Source organism: Styela clava, chromosome 9 (genome assembly GCF_964204865.1).
Source record: "Styela clava chromosome 9, kaStyClav1.hap1.2, whole genome shotgun sequence".
Taxonomy (NCBI): domain Eukaryota; kingdom Metazoa; phylum Chordata; class Ascidiacea; order Stolidobranchia; family Styelidae; genus Styela; species Styela clava.
Genome location: NC_135258.1, coordinates 12,476,556 through 12,499,644, shown reverse-complemented (window position 1 = coordinate 12,499,644; position 23,089 = coordinate 12,476,556). Strand labels below are relative to the sequence as shown.

The window sequence follows — 23,089 nt, the reverse complement described above, 5'->3', positions numbered from 1 at the left end:
TCGAATTTGGAAAAGCTTCTGCTAATGATGAGTGGCAAATGGCAATATTTATATTTCAATCTGCGGCACACGTAATGGTACCCAAATTCACCTCATTTATCGCACTCTTGATAAGTTACCCACTTCGAACAAAGGAGGCTCAAAGTGGAATTTATTCTAGCCCTGTGTCAACAAATGAATGCATCCGGTTAAATCTTTTAATTGTGCTATTGAGGAAGGCCCATGCATAAATTGTCATGTCTAAGTAAAAATTATTCTTGGAGTTAACTTGGTGAAAATAAAATCATCAAAGCGCTTGATTCAAAGTTTATAAATTGCATGCTTGATTTGAGTTTGCGGCTTGATTTTCTTACAATTAAAGGGGACAAAAATGGGTCCCAAGGGGGTCTTTGAAAACTAGATCACCCTCACCTGTCGTCACTCACCCGCAGCGAACTAAACGTAACCTAAACCCAAAGTTTTTGAAAACTGACAAATTGTAAATGTTCCTTTTCACTAAACTTGTTTAAATTAAATCCGGTAGATCATTGTTTTCAAATTTTGTCTCAAGGGTCTATCAATAATTGACAAAAATTTATGTAGGAAATTGAACTTTGACAATTTTTTATTTATTTGTAACGATTTGAGCTTTATGCAATGTGACTGGGCAAATTTAAATTGCCTTAGTAACTATTACTTCAAACAATATCAAGCTGAAACGTTTTTTACCCCTATTCTTATTATATGCAAAGTCTAGTACGGTAAGTTAATAATATGTCACATATTTTACAAAACTTTAAATAGTTTTGCAGTGTGAAATTTCATCCTTCCAAAGTCTCTTGAGAATTTTTCATTTCCATTTGCTTTTTTATATTCATTTCATGGTGTTATTTTTAGTATTTTTGGGCAAAAGTAGAATGCATTCATCCATGCTAAGACCGATATGTTAGTATTACTCAGGAATTAAGTACAGATCATGCCTGAATGATAATATTTTGCCTAAGTTTTTGAGTACGCTATGGAGCGTGCTTTGCCGGAACGCTACACCAACAGCCCGCTAAAATATTTTTACTCTTCAGACAGGTTAATATTATACTTTTTGATTTATGGGAAAGAACATGCAATTTTGGATTTTTATCGTAAGTCTTGAAATTTCATGGTGAATGGCAATCTTTAGTTATAGGAATCACGTTTTTTCATTGTTCGGACATTGAACTGAGTTTCTCACGAAAGTGGAAAATGTTCTGCATGAATACTCTGTTGTGAATAAGTATTGTTAATGACATTCATAGGAACTATTTCAACACCACATCCTTGCCATGATGTAATACAGATAAAACTGTGAAACTGTGAAAGAGTTTAAAATTTATTGGCATGTCTTGACTTTTTTTTATTTTGTCTTGACTTATTCAGTTTTGTACACAACGTTTGCCTTTTAGATAAACTTGAGCGTATCATCATAATACAACTTGGTAGGCTACAACGAACTAAATATTTTTAAAACGATCAATGTATTATCATTTGTAAAACCTATATTTTAATACTAGAGTAACTTTCACTTATTCGTTTTAATCCAGAAATATATTCATAATAAAGTTATCAAATATCGGCCTATTCCCTATTCTACTTTATTTTATTATATAATTTTTCTCTAAATCCATTGATATCTTCAAAAATACAGTATTTTTGAGTTCATAGATACCAAACACATCACATTTTCATAGATATTTATTCACTAACACTCCCAAACTGAGTTTTGTTGTCATCTTACCTAGTAATAAATGAGTGAAGCCATCACAATGGATTGATTCTACAAACTTCGTCTCCTGCTAGAAATATTTGTTTCATTTTATCCCAGATCGAGTATCAATCATAAATGGAGCATAGTGTTTAGAAGCAAAACATCTATGATACATACTTGGATATTAATTATTATAAATACAATCGAAATAATTTGTTAGCTCAGTTGGACAAGGACAATGGGCCACAGTATGGCAGCCGTATTATGAAAAGTGGGCGGGAACCATATCATCAAACACACACTCTCGTCTCAAATACTTCCATGTAAGGAGGTTAGAATAACATTTGTGAAATATTCGATTGTCCGAGTTGCTATCTGATTACAATCCAACATGTGGTACATGGGTCTGGACACCAGAAATTATACATATTCATTGTTTATCACTAAATATGATTCTGATTGAGGTCAAATGTCAACACAATCGGAAGTAGGTCCCACGAGCCAGTTATTAAAATGAAGTTGTTAGACAAAATGTAAAATTTACTTGTATATGATGAAACATTATTTTCCATGCCCATGCTGTTAGTTGTTTTATTTTGATGGGATAATCAACTACCGGTATATTAATTGTATGCTGAACGCCTTCGTTTTAACCATTCTAATCTGATTTTGATGCAATGAAATCATAATGTGTGGCAGAATATATGAAAGCTACAGGATATCTATCAATCAATTTGGTTCATGATGTTGCTAATAAATCTTAACTATGGTAAACTTGGATTATAATAAATTGGACAGGCGATGCCAAACTAGAATAATTCCTATTTTTCAAATGCCAGTAGCTGTATGTTTTATACCAAGACCAATTTGTGTTAATTCTTATTTTAACTGGTAATTTAGCAATGAGAATGGCAATGAAATAGTAACATACTTGATCTTAGTTTTGTTTGAAGTTTTTTTTTTAGATTTCACACCACCTCCTTTCAAAATTCAAATGTATCGGCTTTGATCGAATTTAGCAAAATGCAGAATTTATTACTTTTTAGTATAAAAAACCTCCTTTGTGGAATTCATTAGATTGAATTTACTCATCCATTGAGATAAAGGCCAATTACTGCTGAAAGAGACCATTGATTTATTGTCAGCTTTACTTTAAAACCTGTATTTCCCATTGCTTTGTGGTTGGTTATTCATCTGGGACTATCAATTACAAGTGTCTTTCTCATTACTAATGTTTTACTGGTATTGACTGATACAATGATGGATTTAGAAACCTAGCATCATGTAATCCCATAAAATAAGGGGATGTGAAAGTGGAATTTAGTTCTATTTATCGACCATTTTACTGCTCTATGTGTGTTAGATAGAAATCAGACTTGAATTAGTACTACAATATACTGATATTGGAAATGTTATTAATTTATTTATTAGATGCATGCAAATGATGAAATAGATAAATACCTTTGTTATCATAAAATTGTTTCTAACATAGTGTTTAAAAATGATTCCGATTATGCTAATTCACAAAATAAAACTCTTTTTGTATTCAAGATCAAATTAGGCATTCAAATGCAATGATATCAATCCAGTATTTTACTTAAATTACTTTAAAACTATTCTAAATTGACCTGTAGTTCAGCAAAATCCGCATCCAATTCTGAGATACCAACGTTTATATCAAAAATCCATATTAGGGCTGACATTTTATAGTATGTAAAATAAGCCTGTGTTACTGAACTTTCATTGTTGAATGCATCGAATTGGAAAACTCTTTCATTCACCCTCTCGGACAATCGCTAAGGCATATCGTATACAACCATAAAAATTCTTTTGTACTTTTTAAACTTTCTTTACATTGTGAGTCATGATTCTGGAATACATTATAAGTATCACAACTCATGTTTGAGATATTTTGTATTATGTTTTATAATGTTTGCTAAAGTTTTTACAATTTATGTTGTTGCGCTCATTGGCTTATAGTTTCACATTAAAAGTTCTTTGTTACATACGGTAGGTAAGTAATAAAAATTTATATCCAGAGTTTCATATGATATGATGATAGGAAAATTTTTTTTTGTGTTATTCGTTTTTGAAACCTATTTCATATTTGTCGTTGTCAAGCATATTTTCGAAAAAGTCTTTGATATTGTTTTATTGTTTTACTGCATCTGTATTGCACACATTGCCTGTTTTATCAAATTAAATGTTTCCCTTTTTAGGCTTCACTATTGTTAATAAATTTGTCACGGCAACAAGGATGTCCAATACTATGATTTACTATTTTCTATGCAGTATGCAGTCTAAAAATAATATTTTCAATTCCAAATATTGCATTCTAAATCGGACAATTTCAACAGAATTTTTCATAAATTATTATATATTGTATAGATTACAAAATGTACCACAAAAAACTTTAGAACTGTAAATTCTCAATATTTTGTTTTAACTGACTACTATTGATCTTTACCATTTCCAGCCATATCTTGTTTTATCTGAAGAAGTTAGAATATAATCTAACGAAAGCTCATGAATAAACTTACTATTTCGTGTAAAGATATTCTGTTATTCATATTTAATTGTAAATTAGATAGTATATATATAATTCTACATTTGTTAAATCTGAATAGATTAGTTTCTGGACATTCAATGTCAGCTGCGTAGAATTACATTTTTAAATGAAGATATTTTAACATAAATCCTGAAGGTATTAGAATATTCATTCTGTTTTCGATACGCCTTTTAGACAACTACAGTAATATTTAAAATTCCTTGTCAGCATTTGCAATGATGTAACCCTACACTTTACCTTGCTATTTCGAGACACATTGACATTATTCGAGACAAATATGCTCATTGTTGACTCATTGTCTGCCAGGGCGGTGTAAAAAGTTAACCAGTGATGAAATCACAAGTTTGTTCATAAGTTTGGAATTTAAATATCTGTCAATGTCATCATATCTAATAGTTTTATCATATTCGTTGGTGTTTTCCCATAATTTTATGTAACAGTTTCTTTTAATATATATTCACCCAATAATTTTCTTGTTACTCCTCATATTTCTTTAAAGCATATTTAATATTCCAATTGATTCAAAATTTAATATTATTCTTTATTTTGAATTATTGATTTCATTAAGAATAATTTAAAGTAGTTTCATTCAATAAACGTCGTTTTGATCAATCTGAGTCTCGCTATATGAACAAAATTGTTTGATTTAATTTTTGTAAACTGTAAAAAGACAGACCACCAATAGTAAAAAAACTTCTGTATATTCCTAAATCATTGAATGAATATACATTAACTTATATATGTTGGCTGCTATGTTCAGCATGACCCAATGTAGAATATATTTCAAATTGATGTTCCACATTTGAAAATTTTATTCCAGAAGAATAGTAGATACATGGGCTTAACCGTCCAGGTGGAGAAAATATGAAAGATTCACCAATTCAAGATTATTGTCACTTGTCAGAGTGACTTCTATGGAACCATCTTATCAGTCAATATCTGTCTTTTGAAATTGGTATTAGCAATCATCATTTCAAACTTAATTAATCAATATTAATATGAAATAGTAAATGAGAAAAAAATGAGATCTGAGTTTATGAAGCTTGCTAAATGATTATCTTATTAAGAAACATTACTTTGTTAATTACCCTTGTGTCACTAACGTTTTTCACAAAAATTGACCATTCGATAATCATAAATATTGTTGTGCCTCATATTGGATCAAGTCGTAATTAGTTCATTTTGATAATGACAAACAAACCTATCATTGAGCAATACATGTAAATAACATTACAGTGAAAGTTGTGTTTTTTAAAATTTTTGCCACTTTTAATTTGTGCCACTTTTTATACATAATTGTATTTTTTGTATAAATATTTCTTATTAAGATAATGAATATTGTATATGCAATATTGTATTGTATTATACAATATTCACTTGTATAAAGTTGTATTCCATGCACATATCCAATTTCTCATTTTGATTCATTCAAAATTGGAATCACTCTTTTTAAATATTATAATTATTAGGGCTTAGTTTATGATTTGATTTACATACTACACAGTAATATAATGTAAGATTCTCTTCTATTTCACAATCGACTTGTTTTCCATACCGTAAATCACAGAAGTATTGTATACAAAATACATTTTTACAAATATTTACCCAATGGTAATAACATGGTCATACATAAATAAGCTGTTTTACCTTTTAAGGACAACACCATCGAAATAAGTTTTATATTATCTTTTATGATTAAAGCAATAAGTTCAGTATAATATCGGAATTTTTTTCAAGTGTTTCCAAATATATTTGACATTAATGTAAACAAAATAATTGTATCTTGAAATGGACACTGCCCACTAAATAACTAAATCCAAGTGTTTCCATAAGTATATATTTTTCCCAATTATTTTTTCTTTTATAGTTGTATCATATGATCAAATCTTTAACAAAGCTTGGGTTAGCAAAATAATATCAATGAAATTGACATGTGAAATACAAATGAATTTTGAGACTATATTGCAATATTGAAAGTACATTGGGAACACTGTTTTGTTAACCTTCAAAATGTCAAACAAAAAACTAAAATCCGGTCAAAAATTTTCAGATTGTAATGTGGCTGTGTCAATTTAACATAGCTTTTCGCTCAAATTAAACACAGTTTGTTTGCGTAAGCTTCGCTCAGGCAGACCATATTTTCCGCTCCAGTCGTTACTTATTACAAGCCTTAGGCGATAGATACGCCTTTCTCTAAATAACGATAGCTAAGAAAATGAGAACATTGTTCCGCATAGCCTTGCATCAACACTATTTTCCGTCGTTTTTTCCTGTGACAAAAGAGCGGTTATTATCCATGCGCCATGAACACAGTTTGATAAGGATTTAATAGAAAATGTGGTTTATGCTTTTGTATTCGACTTGCTCGTGTGATAACCACAAAAATGCAATTTTGATTTTATCGGATATGATTTTTAAAATTGCAATTTGATTCACAATGCATAAAATAATAGAGTTGAGATGGCAGTGAAATTTTAAGCATGGCCTATATATGAAATACATTGTAATTGGACATTTAGCCATATATCATACTTGATTAAACATGATCTCGATACTATTTCTTTTTGCCCTAAGCTCAAAGAAATAAAAATCACATACCTGAAATATAGTATTGCATTCAAAGAAATAAATTATTTGATTCCAATATGTCATGTTACTAATATTAATTCATCTAAAGTATTTTTCATGTTACAATAACGTCATACAGTTTTTAATTTAGTATTTTTGAAACATAATTTCACCACAAACATTAAACAAACACAATTATGCCTCCAGCTATTGACATCATATGTTTTCATTTACAAACTGTCCAAGGTTTTTGATGATCTTATTGAGACAAGTACTGATTATCTTATCTGCACTGAATGCAACTGTTGATTAATAAATCAAAATCTTTTTATTTTTTAGAAATTATCTGTGATCCAGATCTAGAAAAAGAAGGTTTGCAAGATGGAACAGTCAATTGTACGAATAATGCTTTCTATGGATCAAAATGTACTTACACCTGTCTGCAAGGATTTGAACTTCTTGGTCCTGCAATTAGAATCTGTCAACTGAATGAGGAATGGGATGAAACGAGACCTGTTTGCGAAAGTGAGTGGATATATTGGGTGTACAGTGTTGTTAGACGTGAAGTGTATTTAAGGATCATCTTGCAAAATTGTTGTTTTTCTTATGGTTGGCGTTTTGGTAAAAAAAAGCTTTTCCTAGTAATTACTAGGCGAATAGATTTCAAATTTCACTGGCTGGAAATGAAAAAAGTCTATTAATCTTCATTTTTTTATTTGTGCTTTGATGTTCCTATTGAAAAACTTGTGTGCATTTCCAAAATAGTTTGAAAATATTCTGATATACAAGATCTAAAAAATAGATTTTTCATATCTAATTACAGAAATTTTCAGAAATGATTAGTCTAATAATAAAAAGGTTTTCCCAACGACAACAAATTAACATAAAGATAAAGAAAGATTCAGTGGTGTCCTGTATTTAAATATATAGGAAGTTCTTCCTATTTCTTTTACCAATGAATCAAGAAGATTTACAGTATTTTGCAGAATAGAATTGTCCATTTGTAATGAAACATTTTAGATATAACAATATGCTTTATTTTTCTTCAGAAATACAATGTCCTTCAATTGGTGCCAACGAGAACAGTGCAGTGTCATGTTCAGCTGGAATAAATTTTCAATCTGTTTGCAAATTTACATGCGATACAGGGTATACAATGGTTGGAAGTGCAAGTTCTGTTTGTACCGCTGATAAAACATGGGGAAGTGAACCACCAACTTGCGAAAGTATGTTGTCAATCTAATACCAAGATTCTTAAATGTTTCAAACTCAAAATACATCTACTTTTCTTAATACAAACCGTGACACATTCGAGAGACTAACTTGCTTTATTGATATTAAATTACACCAAGGAAAAGTTATCAAATTAAGCACATTTGATCTAGCGATACATGAAATCAATGTGAAACATGAAATTGTTTTTGTGCACATGAACTATCTTAATGCATCTGAATGTTCGATACTATTAGTCATCAGTGGTGGCTTCAAAATTTTATCAACGGGTTCTATTTTATACTGGACTCACTAACAACAGGTTGCCTTATTTTAGAGAATGTATGTATGGCACTCTGTAAGTTGTATTAACATGCCCTACTTTACATAAATCTAATACATAACTTTCAAAATTCTAAATTTAACGCTAGTCGTCAGCTGTGGTCTGTGGTGCACATAATCCATTTGCTGCAGTCATCTAACTGCTCAACGTCTGCCGCCATCTAACGTTTGCACGAATTCCTTTGATCCCACCACTCTCAACATTAATTTTAACAGATAGGCAGAAGAGAAGAATTTTTGGGGCTCCCGAAGTATGCTAACCAAGATGGCGGACATCGGAATGTAATATGTGTACTAGGTTAGGGTTAGGTCATAATTTTAGGTATAAATACTACGGGAGGCTCTTGGCTAGTCTTCGAACTGATAATAGGACTAAAATAAGGAAAATTGGAAAAAAATTATCGCCTAACCCTAACCTGTTACCCACGTTACGTTCCGATGTCCGCCATCTTGGTTCGCATACTTCGGGAGCACCGAATTTATTTTACAAGTAGATTAGTATTTTGCTACACACCCAAAATTGTCTCATGTAGTACCAAATAAAATATTGATCTAATATACTTTTCCTTTGCTATTGATACAAAAAAATTCAATGTGCTATAAATTGGAAACAGTAATATGTATTTATTTTTTCAGGGAAAACTTGTAATATTCCTGCGATCCCTGAAAATGGTCAGAAGATCTGTGATGATGGAAATTTTTATGGATCAAAATGTTCGTTTTCTTGTGATCGTGGATTTCAACTTGAAGGCCAGGGATCTCTGACTTGTACTGATAGTGGATGGGATGTTGGAGTTCCAAAATGCACTCGTAAGTGAAGGGCTACCTGTGATCAGAGTGTTGATTACAGAATGCTTTACAACAATATTCTCAAGTGGAAAGCTTATTAAGAAAAAACTGTTTGATTGTCAGAGGATGTGTGCTATAGTCTACTTAACTATTGAAAAAGATGTTCATGGTCATAGCTTGTTAATTCCTCAACAATAGTTTGGTATTTCTATGATATTTTCTTTCATTCAAAAGTAATTCCTCCTGCAATAAAATCATGCTGCATAGCATATTTTAGTAAAATATTCATACTTGCCAAATTTTTATGAAAATGGTTTCGTTTGGCTACATCTCTGTAAATCTGTTTGTATCAGACTAAAAAGAGGTAATCATAATTTCAACATTTGCATAGTACCGGTATATATTTATATGAAAACTTATATTTTTATAAGGTAAAATAAAATAACGTTTTTGATATAGGCTATCTATATTATAGAATAGAAAATCTTGATAGAGAGATAATATATTTTATATCTCTCGTGCCTCTGTTGGCCACTTAAGTTCAAGTTGTGCTTAAAATAACCACAATGGGCTGATTGTTGGGTAAAATCGTACAATGTCCTCAAAAAGCAAGTGAAGCGAGTGTCAAGTAGACTGGTAATGCTAGGTGATGTAATACCAGTTATGGTTTACCTGGTCAATAGAAATATATACCAACATTGAGTAATGTATTTTTATCACCTTGTCTAGCTTTGTCCTTCCAACTTTAAATCACCTAATATAAGTTCAAAAGTCCATATTATAGACATAAAGATCATGCAAAAAATATGTGTAGTAGCATTTGACAGACTTCGTTCATCTTGAAGTTTTGAAAATTTGAATCGATTTGGTTATTAGTTGTGGTGAAATGCGTTTTTTCTCCCAATAGCAGCAATCACCCAAACAACCACAAGAATTATGCAAAACGATCCTTAAGCCTAACTTGTGTGTACTGATATTTCATTGCAAATTTTTCATCAATATTTTCAATTATATACAAACCAGGCAGTTTCCCACTAATATGCAATTTTCTCCAGTGCACTGGTTTCGCTCGCAAACAATGTTATATATACAAATTTTATATCAGACAGATGTTTATGATTTGGTATTATTGGGAGGCTTGGGAAATTCGTCACAACATCATTGTCAGGAATTTAATAAGGTCGGCATAAACACATTGGTCGAAGATAATTGATAGGATGTGTTAAAATACCACCCATGGATTGCATTTGATTGACATTGCTAAGAATGAAACATTGCACCTGGCAACTACAGTAACTGGCGCTTTGCTTTGTCATAATGTATTTCAAAACGTTTATTGAACACAGAGTGTACATATGGATCATTTAGTGATATTCTTATAGTATTTTTTCAAATAGCAGTTGATATATATATCTTCGCATATAAGTTGATCTTGCATATAACACCCAAAAAACGGCCTTAAAATTTTTTTTGAGTTTTAAATTCAGCTTACATCTTAGAATTTCTAGTAAGGGCAAAATAAGATAACATGGTCTGAAGCTAATTCTACAATGTATTCTAGTGAATCTTTTAATATTGCCGGGTATTTCCCTTTGTTGATTCTAAAGCATGATTTTTATGAGGTTCACTTCAAACAAGGCTCTGGAGACCCTGATACAAATGGAGCTATTTCTGGAATCTATCCAATAAGCCAGTGGTTCTCAACCTTTTTATAATACATTCCTTGCTTTTTCTATTTTGAAATTTTTTAATTCCCTACTTACAAGGGATGAAAAGGCTGTACTTAGACATTCAGCCCACGCACTTAATTATTACTCTAATTTTATATTGACTACTAGGGAATTGAACCTGCCACTACTATCCTTGCCCCAAACTGCCAATGTTGTAACCATAAATCTCTCTTTAGAAATCAGTTGCAATAGACAAGTCAATCCAGCGAATGGTGCTGTGACCTGTACTAACAATGAATTATATGGATCTACATGTTCGTTTTCGTGTTCTCATGGTTTCAAATTGAAAGGATCAGATTCAACTCAATGTATCAATGAAGGGGAATGGTCCAATCCTACACCTGTTTGTGAAAGTAAGTTTCTGAATCTAAATTTTTGAGTGCTATGACATAGGATAGGATGAGAATTTTTATATTTTCGAGGGGACAGGAAAACTAATAAGACTGCTCAATCATAAATATGGCGAACTATGACCTCTTGTCTTGACTAGTTCAGGTCGAGTTTGGGAATGGTTAACCAAGCGCTAGGTTGTGGAGATAGTCCTAAAGATCGGTGGTTACTTGAACATCTAGGTTGTTATTCATGCTGAAAAATACATGTTTATAGGGTTAATTTAGTATGATAATCTGAAAATGTATTCCAATATGTTTTAACTCGCATAAGTTTCAATAGTTTCTTCATACTGGTAAAAAATTAGTGAAATTATCTTTTTAGTATTTTTCTACAAGTCATCGATTTGTCTTCAACATGTCTGCCATCACCAACCTACCAGGATGTTTTATTTAAACTTGATAACCTATTATGAACTTTGAAAATATCATTTGTTTTTCTTTAGTATTAATAATTTTGTTATTTCAGGGATCACCTGTTCACTGTTGACAGAGGTTCGTAATGGAAATGTGTTTTGCTCTCAGGACAACTTTTTTAATTCAGCATGCCTTGTGTTATGTGACACTGGCTATGCTATGCCGCCAGGTACACAACCTGTCCCAGTGAATTGTCAACTCAACGGCCTGTGGTCAAGTACTCCTGCAACTTGTAAACGTATGTTATCTTTATTGTATTGTTTTTTAGTTCACTTGACAACTAAGATAAATTCCAAGAAGTAGCAAGTATAACAATAACGAGTATACTTGCTATTTTGTGGAAAGAGCTTATGTTATTCTTATTTATCCTTTTAATACCGACTCATTCAAGCATCCGTGTGGCTTTGACCATGGATCTGAAATAGGAAGTGAGTAAGGAGGAAGTAACTGCAGTTCAATACGCAATATCCCAGTATATTTCATAAGTGAGAATGTTAAAATAAGTGTAAACTTTTTATTTTATTATTCATTTTCCTTTGGCATATTTGTAACATATTGATAACAATCTAAATATCTTGGTTTCAATAACGTGCAAATTGTATTCTAATTTTGTTTTTAAATTTGTGTAATCGACACAGTCTGACTTCTTGGGGATGTAATCTATCATTTTTCTGTAAAAACCTCAGCTAAGAATTTATTGGCATTAATTTGCAATTGCTTGCCTTCTCTTAATTTTAAGTTTAGGTTGCCTTTCAAGTTTGATTACTATATGTGATTTTGAGTTTTGAACTCCTAACTCACCTACACCTAGTTAGCAGTTTAACTGGTTTTGAGGGTATCAAACCTCTTGTATGTACTTTGAACACTTATTGACACAGTTACTAAATATCAGATCCACTGCATGATAGTAGTGATATACAATGCTATGGCTTAAGATAGTTACAAGTAATATCCTTGAACGTTGATTACTTTTATTTCAGCTATTCAATGCAGAGGCATCAGCATACATAGAGGGCTAATTGCATGTACTGAATCAAATAACTATAATTCAACATGTACTTTTCAATGTAAAGAAGGATACAATCTTCTTGGCACAACAAAAGCGAAATGCACTGAAACTGGTTGGGATGCTCAAGCACCAAGCTGTAGTAGTAAGTTTTTTCCTCGTCTTTTATTTTTAGGTCATGACTATATCAAGCTTAAAAAACTGTGCAATTATTTTTGATGTTTTTTCTTACCCCTTTTACTCCAAACAAGGCTTTATACATTACAAGCAACGGCTGCTAGGAGCCAATATACTTTGGATGAACTGGAATCATTTTGACCCGGTATGGCCTGCCTAATTCATCATAACCAGGGTGTTAGGCATAGTATTTGAATCCTAGATTTTAACCCTGTGATTCCAATCTAGAAGAACAGCAATTCAATTACTCAGCTTTTTTCTGTATATAGTAAGAAATGTATCAAGTAATACTAATCAGTAGGACAAACAAATTTTTCTCTATTTTTCGCTAATTTTCATCATTGAAATTTTTTTCTTATTTATTTACAGGGCAAACTTGCTCACCGCCACTCGCAAGACCATCTAACGGTCAAATCACTTGCCAAACGAGTGGACGTCCTGTTTGTACTTTTTCATGCAATCCTGGTTATAAACTCATCGGATCGAAAACAAGCGAATGTCAGAGAGATGAAACATGGAGTGTTACAGAGATTCCTATTTGCAAAAGTAAGATTTTTGAGGCATGAGCAGAATATGTAACTTTTGTTTTTAAACGACGCTTGTTTTATGTCTTTCTCTCCTAACAAGACCTCGAAGAAGCATCCACTGATAATATTTAACGGGCTCTTTTTTCCGCTTCAGCATAGCCTACCCAATCTATTACCCCATCTGGTGGTGGGCGTGGGATTTTAACTCAAAATGTATAACTTGTGATGCCAACACAGCTTAATCAAACACTTTATCTACTCGGCCATCAGGCCTGTCGACTACTGTTTATATTGCTTTCACCTTCGTTGTACCATTTCTGCTCAACGCCATGTATAATTCATCGACTTTGCGAAACACGATGCTTTTGCATTGGAATCACCCAGTCTGAATAATGCGACATTCTTTCTGCTTTCAGGTCACTTCACTTTACTGTCATTAATTTTAAATTTGCTTCCGAATGTTTTGCATATAATATGTATAAGCAAGGATGATTTTAAAATAATATATATTATGTTCTTTATATGATATATTATATTATTAAACTCTCAATAAGGCTTCATACAAGCAGGCATTGATAGGCATGGAACTGCTGTATACATATACACCCTTTTTAATTGATATATTATATTCTTTCCACTCTAAACAAGGCTTTGTACAAGCAGGCACTGCGATGTTAAAGGTGTGAAGCTGCTATACTTTCGAAGGACCGAATTTCTACCAACCTGGCTGAGGTGGTAGGCCTGGTATTTGGTCCAAGGATTTTTAACCTGTCATGCCGACATAGTTAAGTGTAGCGCTTAACCTGCCAGGCCATCATGTCCACAACTTTCTCTGACTTTGATCAAACAATATTTGCAGTCTTGCTATTTCAATCAGCCTTGCGTTATATGCTCATAGATTTACTAACTAGTAGGAGAAGTCTCAGACAATTTCATATTGGCAGACAATTTGTTAATATAATTCACATATTGTTTCTAAACTTTTTCAGTTGGCAAATGTCCGAGTCTTCCAACTGTTCCAGATCACGGTAACGTTACTTGTACAAAAGATACCATCTATGATTCTTTATGTACATTCGACTGTGAAAAGGGTTATAAACTCGTCGGTGAAAAGCAAACTAGATGTACCGAATCTACAACATGGAGCCAGGATTCCCCTGTTTGTGAAAGTGAGCTGATTTCCTTTTTCAACTGGTGTATTATGATCCATGGCATGTTGTTTTTTGCGACTCAGTTAATACTTTTCCATATTTTTCAATATTCATCTATAATCAGAACCTTCTGCGGTTTTGAATGAATAATAATTTGTGATCAGGTTTTAGTTTCAATCATCTGAGCTCTTGTTTTTAATTTTTGCAAAAATTTTAGTCGCTGACGATTCTTCAACAAATACTTTTCAAAACACTCTATTGGTTTATTTGAGTTATTTCTGAAGTGATACAAAGAAAACTTATTTCAGTCGTAACATACCCTTGTGATATTATTGATTACCTCTTGCTATAAATGTTTTGAGTTGAATATATGTAACCTGGCCTTTCTCTTCTTCCTGGTTTATGTACTTTCATGAATTTTGCTAACAAAAATTGTACTATTTCATGGCGATATGGAAAGCTAGTTTCTCTTGTCATTCATGTGAGGCAATTCTCAAATCCTTTTTATACTTGGTTAATTCACAGAAATATAGATTAGGTAATCTTCTCACACAAAAATTCAATTATAAAATCTTTTTTCAGAAATATCCTGTCCAATGGATGACACTCCACCTCACAGCAATGTTAAATGTACTGACAAAAACTTCTACAAATCTCGTTGCACATATAAATGTGAAGTCGGATATAAGTTGCTTGGTTCATCCAATATACAATGCTATCATAATTCAACATGGAGTGACCCGACACCATATTGTGAACGTAAGTATTGATTATCATTTTGCGTAATCATCCAACTACTGTTTTTTTAAGTTTCGAATAAGTCTGTAAGCAAGAAGCATTTTCATGGGTTTTGTGTCATATTGTTTGTGGATACAGAGCAAATGTTTTGGTATATAATTGTAAAAATTCATAACTATCGTCTGATCAAAAGAACTTGGTAATGGTTGCGTTTACCACTGGAGTTAAAATGAAGTCTTATATAAATCCGTAATCCTCACTGTACTTGGACAAAAGTACTGCAATGTGATTATGATTCATTAGGGCAGGGCTACTCAACTATTTCTACCGAAGGTCCGCATACAAAACTTCAAAAATATTTCGGCCCAGACTTTCCAGAAATTATATTTCGGCATCCTTGAACACACAATTCCTCGGCCGACTAATGATTATTAGCTAATCAAGATTGTTCGTTATGGCGTTATAGTTCTTTTCATATATTTTTTTAAATCTATAAAAGTGATTTTATAAAAGGAAACTTCAAGTGGGGCTAAGGATTCAAAATAAAGAATATGCGCGGTCCAAATCGAATACCCGAAAGGCCCGGATTCGGACCGCGGTCCGTCCGCCAGTTGAGTAGCCCTGCATTAGGGTATGGAACATGGTTGTCCAAAACATATTGAATATTTGAAACAGTATTGAAAGTAATCATATTCAATATTTCAAAATTTCGAATTCAAGAAGAGCTCAGGATAGATATTTTCACCTGAAAATTGATCATTTTGAGCAATTGAAGTCTAAAAGTATAATCAAAAGCCCTTCACTGAATTTTTCAAATTTGTAAAAAATAGAAAACTCATCAAATCATTCCTTTTTTACTGTACTGCTTTATCCGTTTTGCAGGACACAAATTAGAATGTATTTGAATAACAATGGTAACAATACATGGTAACAATGTATTCGGAATAATAAATTAATCAGTTATGGCTACTGTGAGGTAACTAAATTTTAATCTTAATGGCTATGGAACACCTGTTTTTGACTGGATTATATGTCTTTTTGTTCTTTCTGGTCTTCATTGGTTACTCAGACCAGCAATGCAAAGACATAACCTGGCTATTTTCCAAATATCTAAAATAAACTAGCATACAGTCGAAATTTTAAGTATAAATAATAAGTTTTTTTTTGCAGGAATCACTTGTTCTCCGAGTTACAGCAACCCAAGTAATGGAAAAGTCATTTGCTCTGATGTGAACAATTACAATTCAAATTGTGATTTCTCATGTGAAGAAGGATTTTCACTAGAGGGCGATAAAGTATCAACTTGCCTAACAACTGGATGGACGATGAAGAGCCAACCAATGTGTAAAAGTATGTTTTCAGATTGATTGATTTAGATCAGTTCTTCCCAACCTCTTTCCAATATATTTCTCCCTTTGTAAGGCAGGGATGGGCAAGGTTTTTGGACCAGGAGCCAAAAATTTTTGCCCACTTAGACTGGCGGGCCATGTAAGTGTGACGTTAAAAGTTACATTTTATGAACAATATTTACCCTACTACAAAAGCAAAAGTGGAAAACAATAAGCCCCGTGCCAATTGCCAAATCTAAATATAATCGCAATCTCAACAAACTCCTTGAGCTATTTTTAGCTAAACCTTCATAATTTGGTTTTAGTTTGGTTGTGGCATCATCAGGCGGGCCAGATTAAATTACCAAACAGGCCGTGGTTTGCCCATGTCAGGTTTAAGGTGTTTTGAGTCATTGCTGTGGCATGTTTTATATTGAGACTGGAGTCCGGGCTTGAGTCTTATTATCAAACTTCTTGGGAGTCAAGATTAGAATTTTAGACATCTAATAGTGATGTTTGAAATTTCAATCTATGATAGAAACTCGAAAGGCATTAAATCAACCAATCATTTTCAGCAAACAGTTGAAGGGGGTTTGTTTAATTAAGCTAAAGAGCTGGAGTCAGAGGCAGTCGTTTTTATTTTTTTTATTTTTCCCGACTACTGCCCTAATTTAGGTTCCATTGATCAAAACATGGCTACTGGTAAAATTTTTAGTTATAGGTTATTACCAATTGCAGTGAAAAAAAAATGCAATTTTCTAATTTATCAGTCTTTAATTCAGGTCTAAATTTTTTGTTTAGAAATCACTTGTCCAATGGATGATGAAGGTATTCCTAACGGATCCAAGGAGTGTGATCGAGCCAATGATTATAAATCGACATGCAAATTTTCTTGTAATCATGGCTACGAATTGATTGGATCGAAAAAAGTTGTTTGCACAAAAAAAGGATCCTGGAGCAGTGAAAAACCAAGATGTAAAGGTATGGGAGAAATATTATCTTGGGTTATATTTGTATAACTGAATAAGAGTAATTCTCAAATATATGCACATGAAGGTAGGTCACACAATTGGTAGAGTTGAAAGGATCGGCAGACAATCATGGGCTTCATGGCAGAAAAAGTGTCTCATGAATCATAATAAGTGTGGTTACAAATCAAAAAATTGGGCCAAATATTAGGTTCCAAGAATAATCACAACACTCAAAAAAAAATTGAAAAAAAATAAATAAATAAAAAACTTCTAGCTACTTTTTCCATTCTTAAGTACTAAAAATTTGAAATCTATTGGACAATGTGTTGCGGAGAAAAACGTCCAACAACAATAATCATCAACAATTCAACAAAGTGATCGATTTGTGTCCATTAAGTCCTACTCCTTTTAAAATTACATCAAATTCATGTTATAAAATTTTTGATTCAAGAGATGATTTAAATATTCTATGCTATCGCTCTATATTTTATTTGAAATTTTCTCATTACTATGGGTCCCAATATTTCACCCCAAAGTTAACTTGTTTTGCATGTTTTGCCTTACCACCTAAAATTATGTTTGTCTCTCGATTTTTTCAACAAAATCTGTGCTCACCCAAGGCCTTTTCAGTACCAATATGAGACATTCGTTTCATATACATGCAAAATTCTTTCTTGTTTATATAATACTCATTTTGTGACCTAAATATTTCTGGTCTCTGCAGACCATTATGTCAACAGATGTTTGCTATTGTACATGGACTATTTAATAAAATATCTCATGGGAATTGACATAATAATTAATGCTTTGTCTATTGATATTGTGTCAAATGTCACCTGTTTGCATGATATGGGGAGCAAAGTTATCTCTTAATTTGGCTTGTATTGATTTTCGAATACTTTCAAATAATGTATTGCAAAATAGGTTTACCTGTGAAATTATGCCCTATCAATTTTTTTTTCAGTAATATGGTATATGGCTTCATTTAGTTAGCTGAGTGTCATTCGTTTTACTGTTAGGTTGTGATGTATAATTATATGACTCTTAAAACTTCTTTTCTCTATATACGGTACCCAATTTTTATTTTTTTTTCCATTTTTATGACATTTTTAGTTCTTACACACTTTTCACTTTGAACAATGCTCTGCACACGAATCTACTGTTATACAGATCTGTATAAAGATCTACTATATTTTGACGGTGAGGCGCATCGTGCTAAGCGTTAGGAATACGATTGCACTGATTACCCTGCTTGGGTTCGCAGGTTCAAATCCCATGCGGGAATGGTTATGTCCGAGAGGACTGCTGGACTTCTCGCCACCATTGGGTGGTTCGCATAACTGCTGGTTGGTTACGGCTTCCTCCCCCATCAGGTCCATGCTTCCAAAAACAAATACCTGTCTAACTAATCCCATACCCGACTTGAACTGGTAACCGGACGATAGGCCATAGTTCGCCATATGATTGAGCTGTCTTATCAGCTCTCCTCAGGATAGATATGTTAATCCTATCCCATCCTATCCTATTTCTCAGTGACTGGAATCTTTACGGTATGTCATTGGTTGCCTACCCTGTTTATTACACCCTGGTTGAGGTAGGCATGGAATTTGAACCTTCCATGTCAACATGCCACAACACCTAAATCTCGACTCTTTATTATTAAGTTCTGTGCCCCACATCATTGTCATATCCTAGTCTTGTGGCGTACTTTTTCCAACATGATTGTTACAACCAACAGCAAATTAATTATTTTATTTCAGAAACAAAATGCCCAGAAATTCCACCGATTGATAACGGGCAAGTAATTTGTATCAAAAACAACATGTATGATTCAGAATGCAAGTTTGTTTGTAATGATGGATATATGAGAAAACCAGACACAAGCACTGTTAAATGCATGGAAAATAGAAGGTGGAATCCTGCTGGTTTTCCAATTTGTGGTGAGTGGTTATTGTAAACTAGTACTTTATATACTTTATAAATAATTTTATTCATTATGTTAATTATATGCATAATTAGCTTTCTTTAGTGCACAATTGCAAAAGGTACAATGATTTTGCATTACTAGGTATCTGGGGGCAGGTAAATTCAGCATTAATGTGTGGGCTTTTGTCCCATTAACACTGATTAAAATTGAGCAAACGTGCTTATTAAGATATATTAAAAACTATTTTCATAAGAAAATTGAAGTTTTAATGGGATTTTATGACACCTTGTATAGCTATAGCTTGATTGCAGTTTATTGATTCTGTCATAGAAAATTATAGGAATTCTCAAAGTTGTCACCAACAAAGTATGTCAGTAATTAAAAACACAGTGTTCACCTGAATCTTGTTGTGACAAAGAAACTACTGCATTGATTAATTTCAAAAGAAAATGAAGTGTTTCATATAAAGCTATTACTTTTATATTTTTAGCATTTTACTAGTAGCTGGAAGCCTATATATTTCTATGCTTAACCACCCTGGTGTTCACCCTGAGTTATCTCAGTAAACCTTACTAAATGATAAATTTGCTTACCGTTATATGTTGTGATAGATGAGAGCATCATAGTATAAATAATAATACTTTGATGAAACTCATTTGTTATTATTAACCTCTGTGGAGACTTTCAAGACTTTCAAGAAGAAGTGTTTCCACGACTATGTAAGTAATAACCACACCAAACAATTATATAAGAATCGGTTTCCTTGTGGTTAGTATGATTGTATTGGTAACACCAGCTTAGCCAGGCATTCACAGTTGAGCCATATTTAACCGGTAACCTATTTTTCCAAGAATGCTACTATGTTGTACCAAGGCCGCTTGGGTGGTGCCTTGTTCAGCCTGAGTTGTACTCTATATTAGAGGTTCTCAATCAAGCAAGAAAGTACATGGCCAAGTATGGCTATTGACCGCATACAAGATTGCGAAGTAGATTATTTTTGTAATTGACCTTTATTATGCTACCGCTTCTTAGTTTATTACACCATACTAGAACAGACAGTATACACAGTTAAGGGGGGAAATTTTACCAAAAATTTGCCAAGTAGTAAACGAGAATATTGGTCAGAGACCGAGGACTTATCGAAAGTTAGGGGATCCCTAAAACAGCACTCTTACTCCATAGTGACACCTTGTGTCCCATCACTAATTAATTAATAACTCGCTAATTATACGACTTAATTTGCCCAAAATCAATAGGGTTCTGGTCCGAGATATGATGAATGCACACGCAAAATCTGGAGCAGATTCAATTTTGCTTTCGTGAGATATCGCGTGCATCTAACAGACAAACAAACAGACGGACAGATACCTATCAACATACTTACCGATTAAAATCGATAAGTAACAAGAGAAAAAGATTGAAAACCATTGCTTTAGATGATTTAATATATTCAGTAAAGTTACAAAATAAGAGTATATTTTTTACAACAATACAGCACTCAAATATGAATATGTTTTCATTTGGAGGCATGTAATTTATATTTAATTCAAATATGATGGCTTAAAGATAAATATGTAAATAGAAAAAAAAAATCATTGGAATCCAGTCACATATGTTTTTTCACAGGAATTCTGATTTTTGATGACTCTTATTTTATATTCGAAATGTGTCGTGTCATTGAGGTAATGGTAATTCGGTTGTCTTCCACTGACACCTTCATTACACATGTCTGATCTCATCTTTCTCTTCGCTATGCAATATTGCCCTTCGAGAATACAAATCAAGACAAGAGTTAATCAGATGTCAAATTGAATCCATCCTTTATTAACCCTTTCTTTATGAACTTTTCATAGGTAAACATGACCAATTTCACTCATTTAAGTTACAAAGAAAGAGGGTTAATCTCAAATGACTCAATTACCTTTTGTTAAATGAAACTCAATCTTGCTTGTGCACAGTTGAAAAACTAGGTAAAATTACCTTTATTTTAATGAAAATGAAATTGTGCTGATTTGCCATGTGCACGAACCAGGGATAATTATCTTTATTCACAAAAATAATCTGTCTATTTGGTTTTAATAAGATATGTTAATGTTTTTATATAATATGAATTGTAAAATGTAATCACTGTGGTATTACACCAAATTTTACGTTTTTCTTACTAGTATATTAGGTTGGTATATGTTTTGCCGAGCAGGGGCTTATGCGGATGGTAGCTCGATAGCACGATCCATCTTTGGCCTATACTCGGTCTTCTATAATTAATTGGTGAATAACTTTTGGCCCTGGTGGATGAAGCCGGTCGATAACTTTTCATTATTGGTAATCGAAGAATATAGAGGACCACGACGTAATGAAAAAGTATAAACAATACTCGCTCTTGGTTCGAAACAATTCAATTCGCACGGTCATTCAAACGAGACGCGAATCTTTTGTAGTTTTTGGCGGGCGATTTCACAAATTAAATGTGACGAAATTTTGATAAGCTTATAGTGATATTGGCGCAAATATCGGAGGTGACAATTTTGTCAGCAGTTTCGAATAGAAAATTGATGTTTTTTATGCTGAGGCGAGAAAAATAAATACGATAGTTGAATAATGTGGAAGAGCGATTTCTTCTGGACGGAGTCCAGTCAGAATATTGGTACGTGTGTGCCATCTCGCTCGCTATAGGAATCTGTAGGATAGCAAAAAGTTATTCAATTAATTAAAAGCAGATTCGGAATATATTTATACGACTCTTTTGCGCGCTTTTTTTAAATTTAACTAATTTTTTTAAAAGCTCTCTTTCGAGAACATATAATCGAAATATTTGTTTTGGTAAAATTAGTCCTGGCGAACGAAATCATGTTTTATTTAAAAATGTAGTGAAAAAATTATTGCTCTATTATTATAATTTTTTCCTTGCCTCAGCTTTCACTCTGATCATTTAGCTGATCATCCGAAATCGCAATTAATTGTATAAAAGATTTCTGGGATAAAGAATTAACAGAATATAGATATCCCACATTACTCCAGATGGTAATTTCATTCCTAGTATTTTTGGATTTTGTTTGTCAGACGAAAACTGCGATAAAGCAGATCTCTTTTGTTCGCCTCGTATAAGATAATGTTTCTCAATGTTTCTTTATTGAAGTTAGCATTGCTCTGTTTTAAATCTTTTTATATTTCAATATATTTTGATCGAATTGTATAGTTATCCACATATACAAATTAGCAAAAATGAGCGGTGAAATATACTGGGATTATGTCAGTACTGTTCCAGGCACGGAGACGACAAATATTTTCGGTAAGTTCCGATATTCAAAATGTAGATATTATTTCTTTTATTGTCCGCTTATTGTAACTACCGCATATTACGGTATTTTGTCAGCAGCATATCCCGCTGCGCTTATTGGTGGTGAAATCGTTAGTCGCATATAATGTAAAATAAGTCAAGCCGCCACATAGGTATATGCTTGAAATATAATTCTGTTATTGTCAGCCGAATTCAGTTTGACATAGTTTGATGTAAAATGAAGTTTACTG

At 32.6% G+C, this 23,089-nt stretch overlaps 1 protein-coding gene across 1 annotated transcript in view; it reads left to right on the top strand.

Annotated features, from left to right (window-relative positions):
• The window catches only part of LOC120339059 (uncharacterized), a 54,252-nt gene that overhangs the window by 14,527 nt on the left and 16,636 nt on the right, over positions 1 to 23,089 (top strand). The window contains exons 6-17 of the mRNA XM_039407102.2: positions 7,197 to 7,382; positions 7,907 to 8,083; positions 9,048 to 9,221; positions 11,107 to 11,283; positions 11,789 to 11,974; positions 12,717 to 12,887; positions 13,289 to 13,465; positions 14,436 to 14,615; positions 15,180 to 15,356; positions 16,506 to 16,685; positions 17,465 to 17,644; positions 19,395 to 19,574. Coding sequence (XP_039263036.2) covers positions 7,197 to 7,382; positions 7,907 to 8,083; positions 9,048 to 9,221; positions 11,107 to 11,283; positions 11,789 to 11,974; positions 12,717 to 12,887; positions 13,289 to 13,465; positions 14,436 to 14,615; positions 15,180 to 15,356; positions 16,506 to 16,685; positions 17,465 to 17,644; positions 19,395 to 19,574 — 2,145 coding nt within the window. The remainder of the gene's footprint in view (positions 1 to 7,196; positions 7,383 to 7,906; positions 8,084 to 9,047; positions 9,222 to 11,106; positions 11,284 to 11,788; positions 11,975 to 12,716; positions 12,888 to 13,288; positions 13,466 to 14,435; positions 14,616 to 15,179; positions 15,357 to 16,505; positions 16,686 to 17,464; positions 17,645 to 19,394; positions 19,575 to 23,089) is intronic.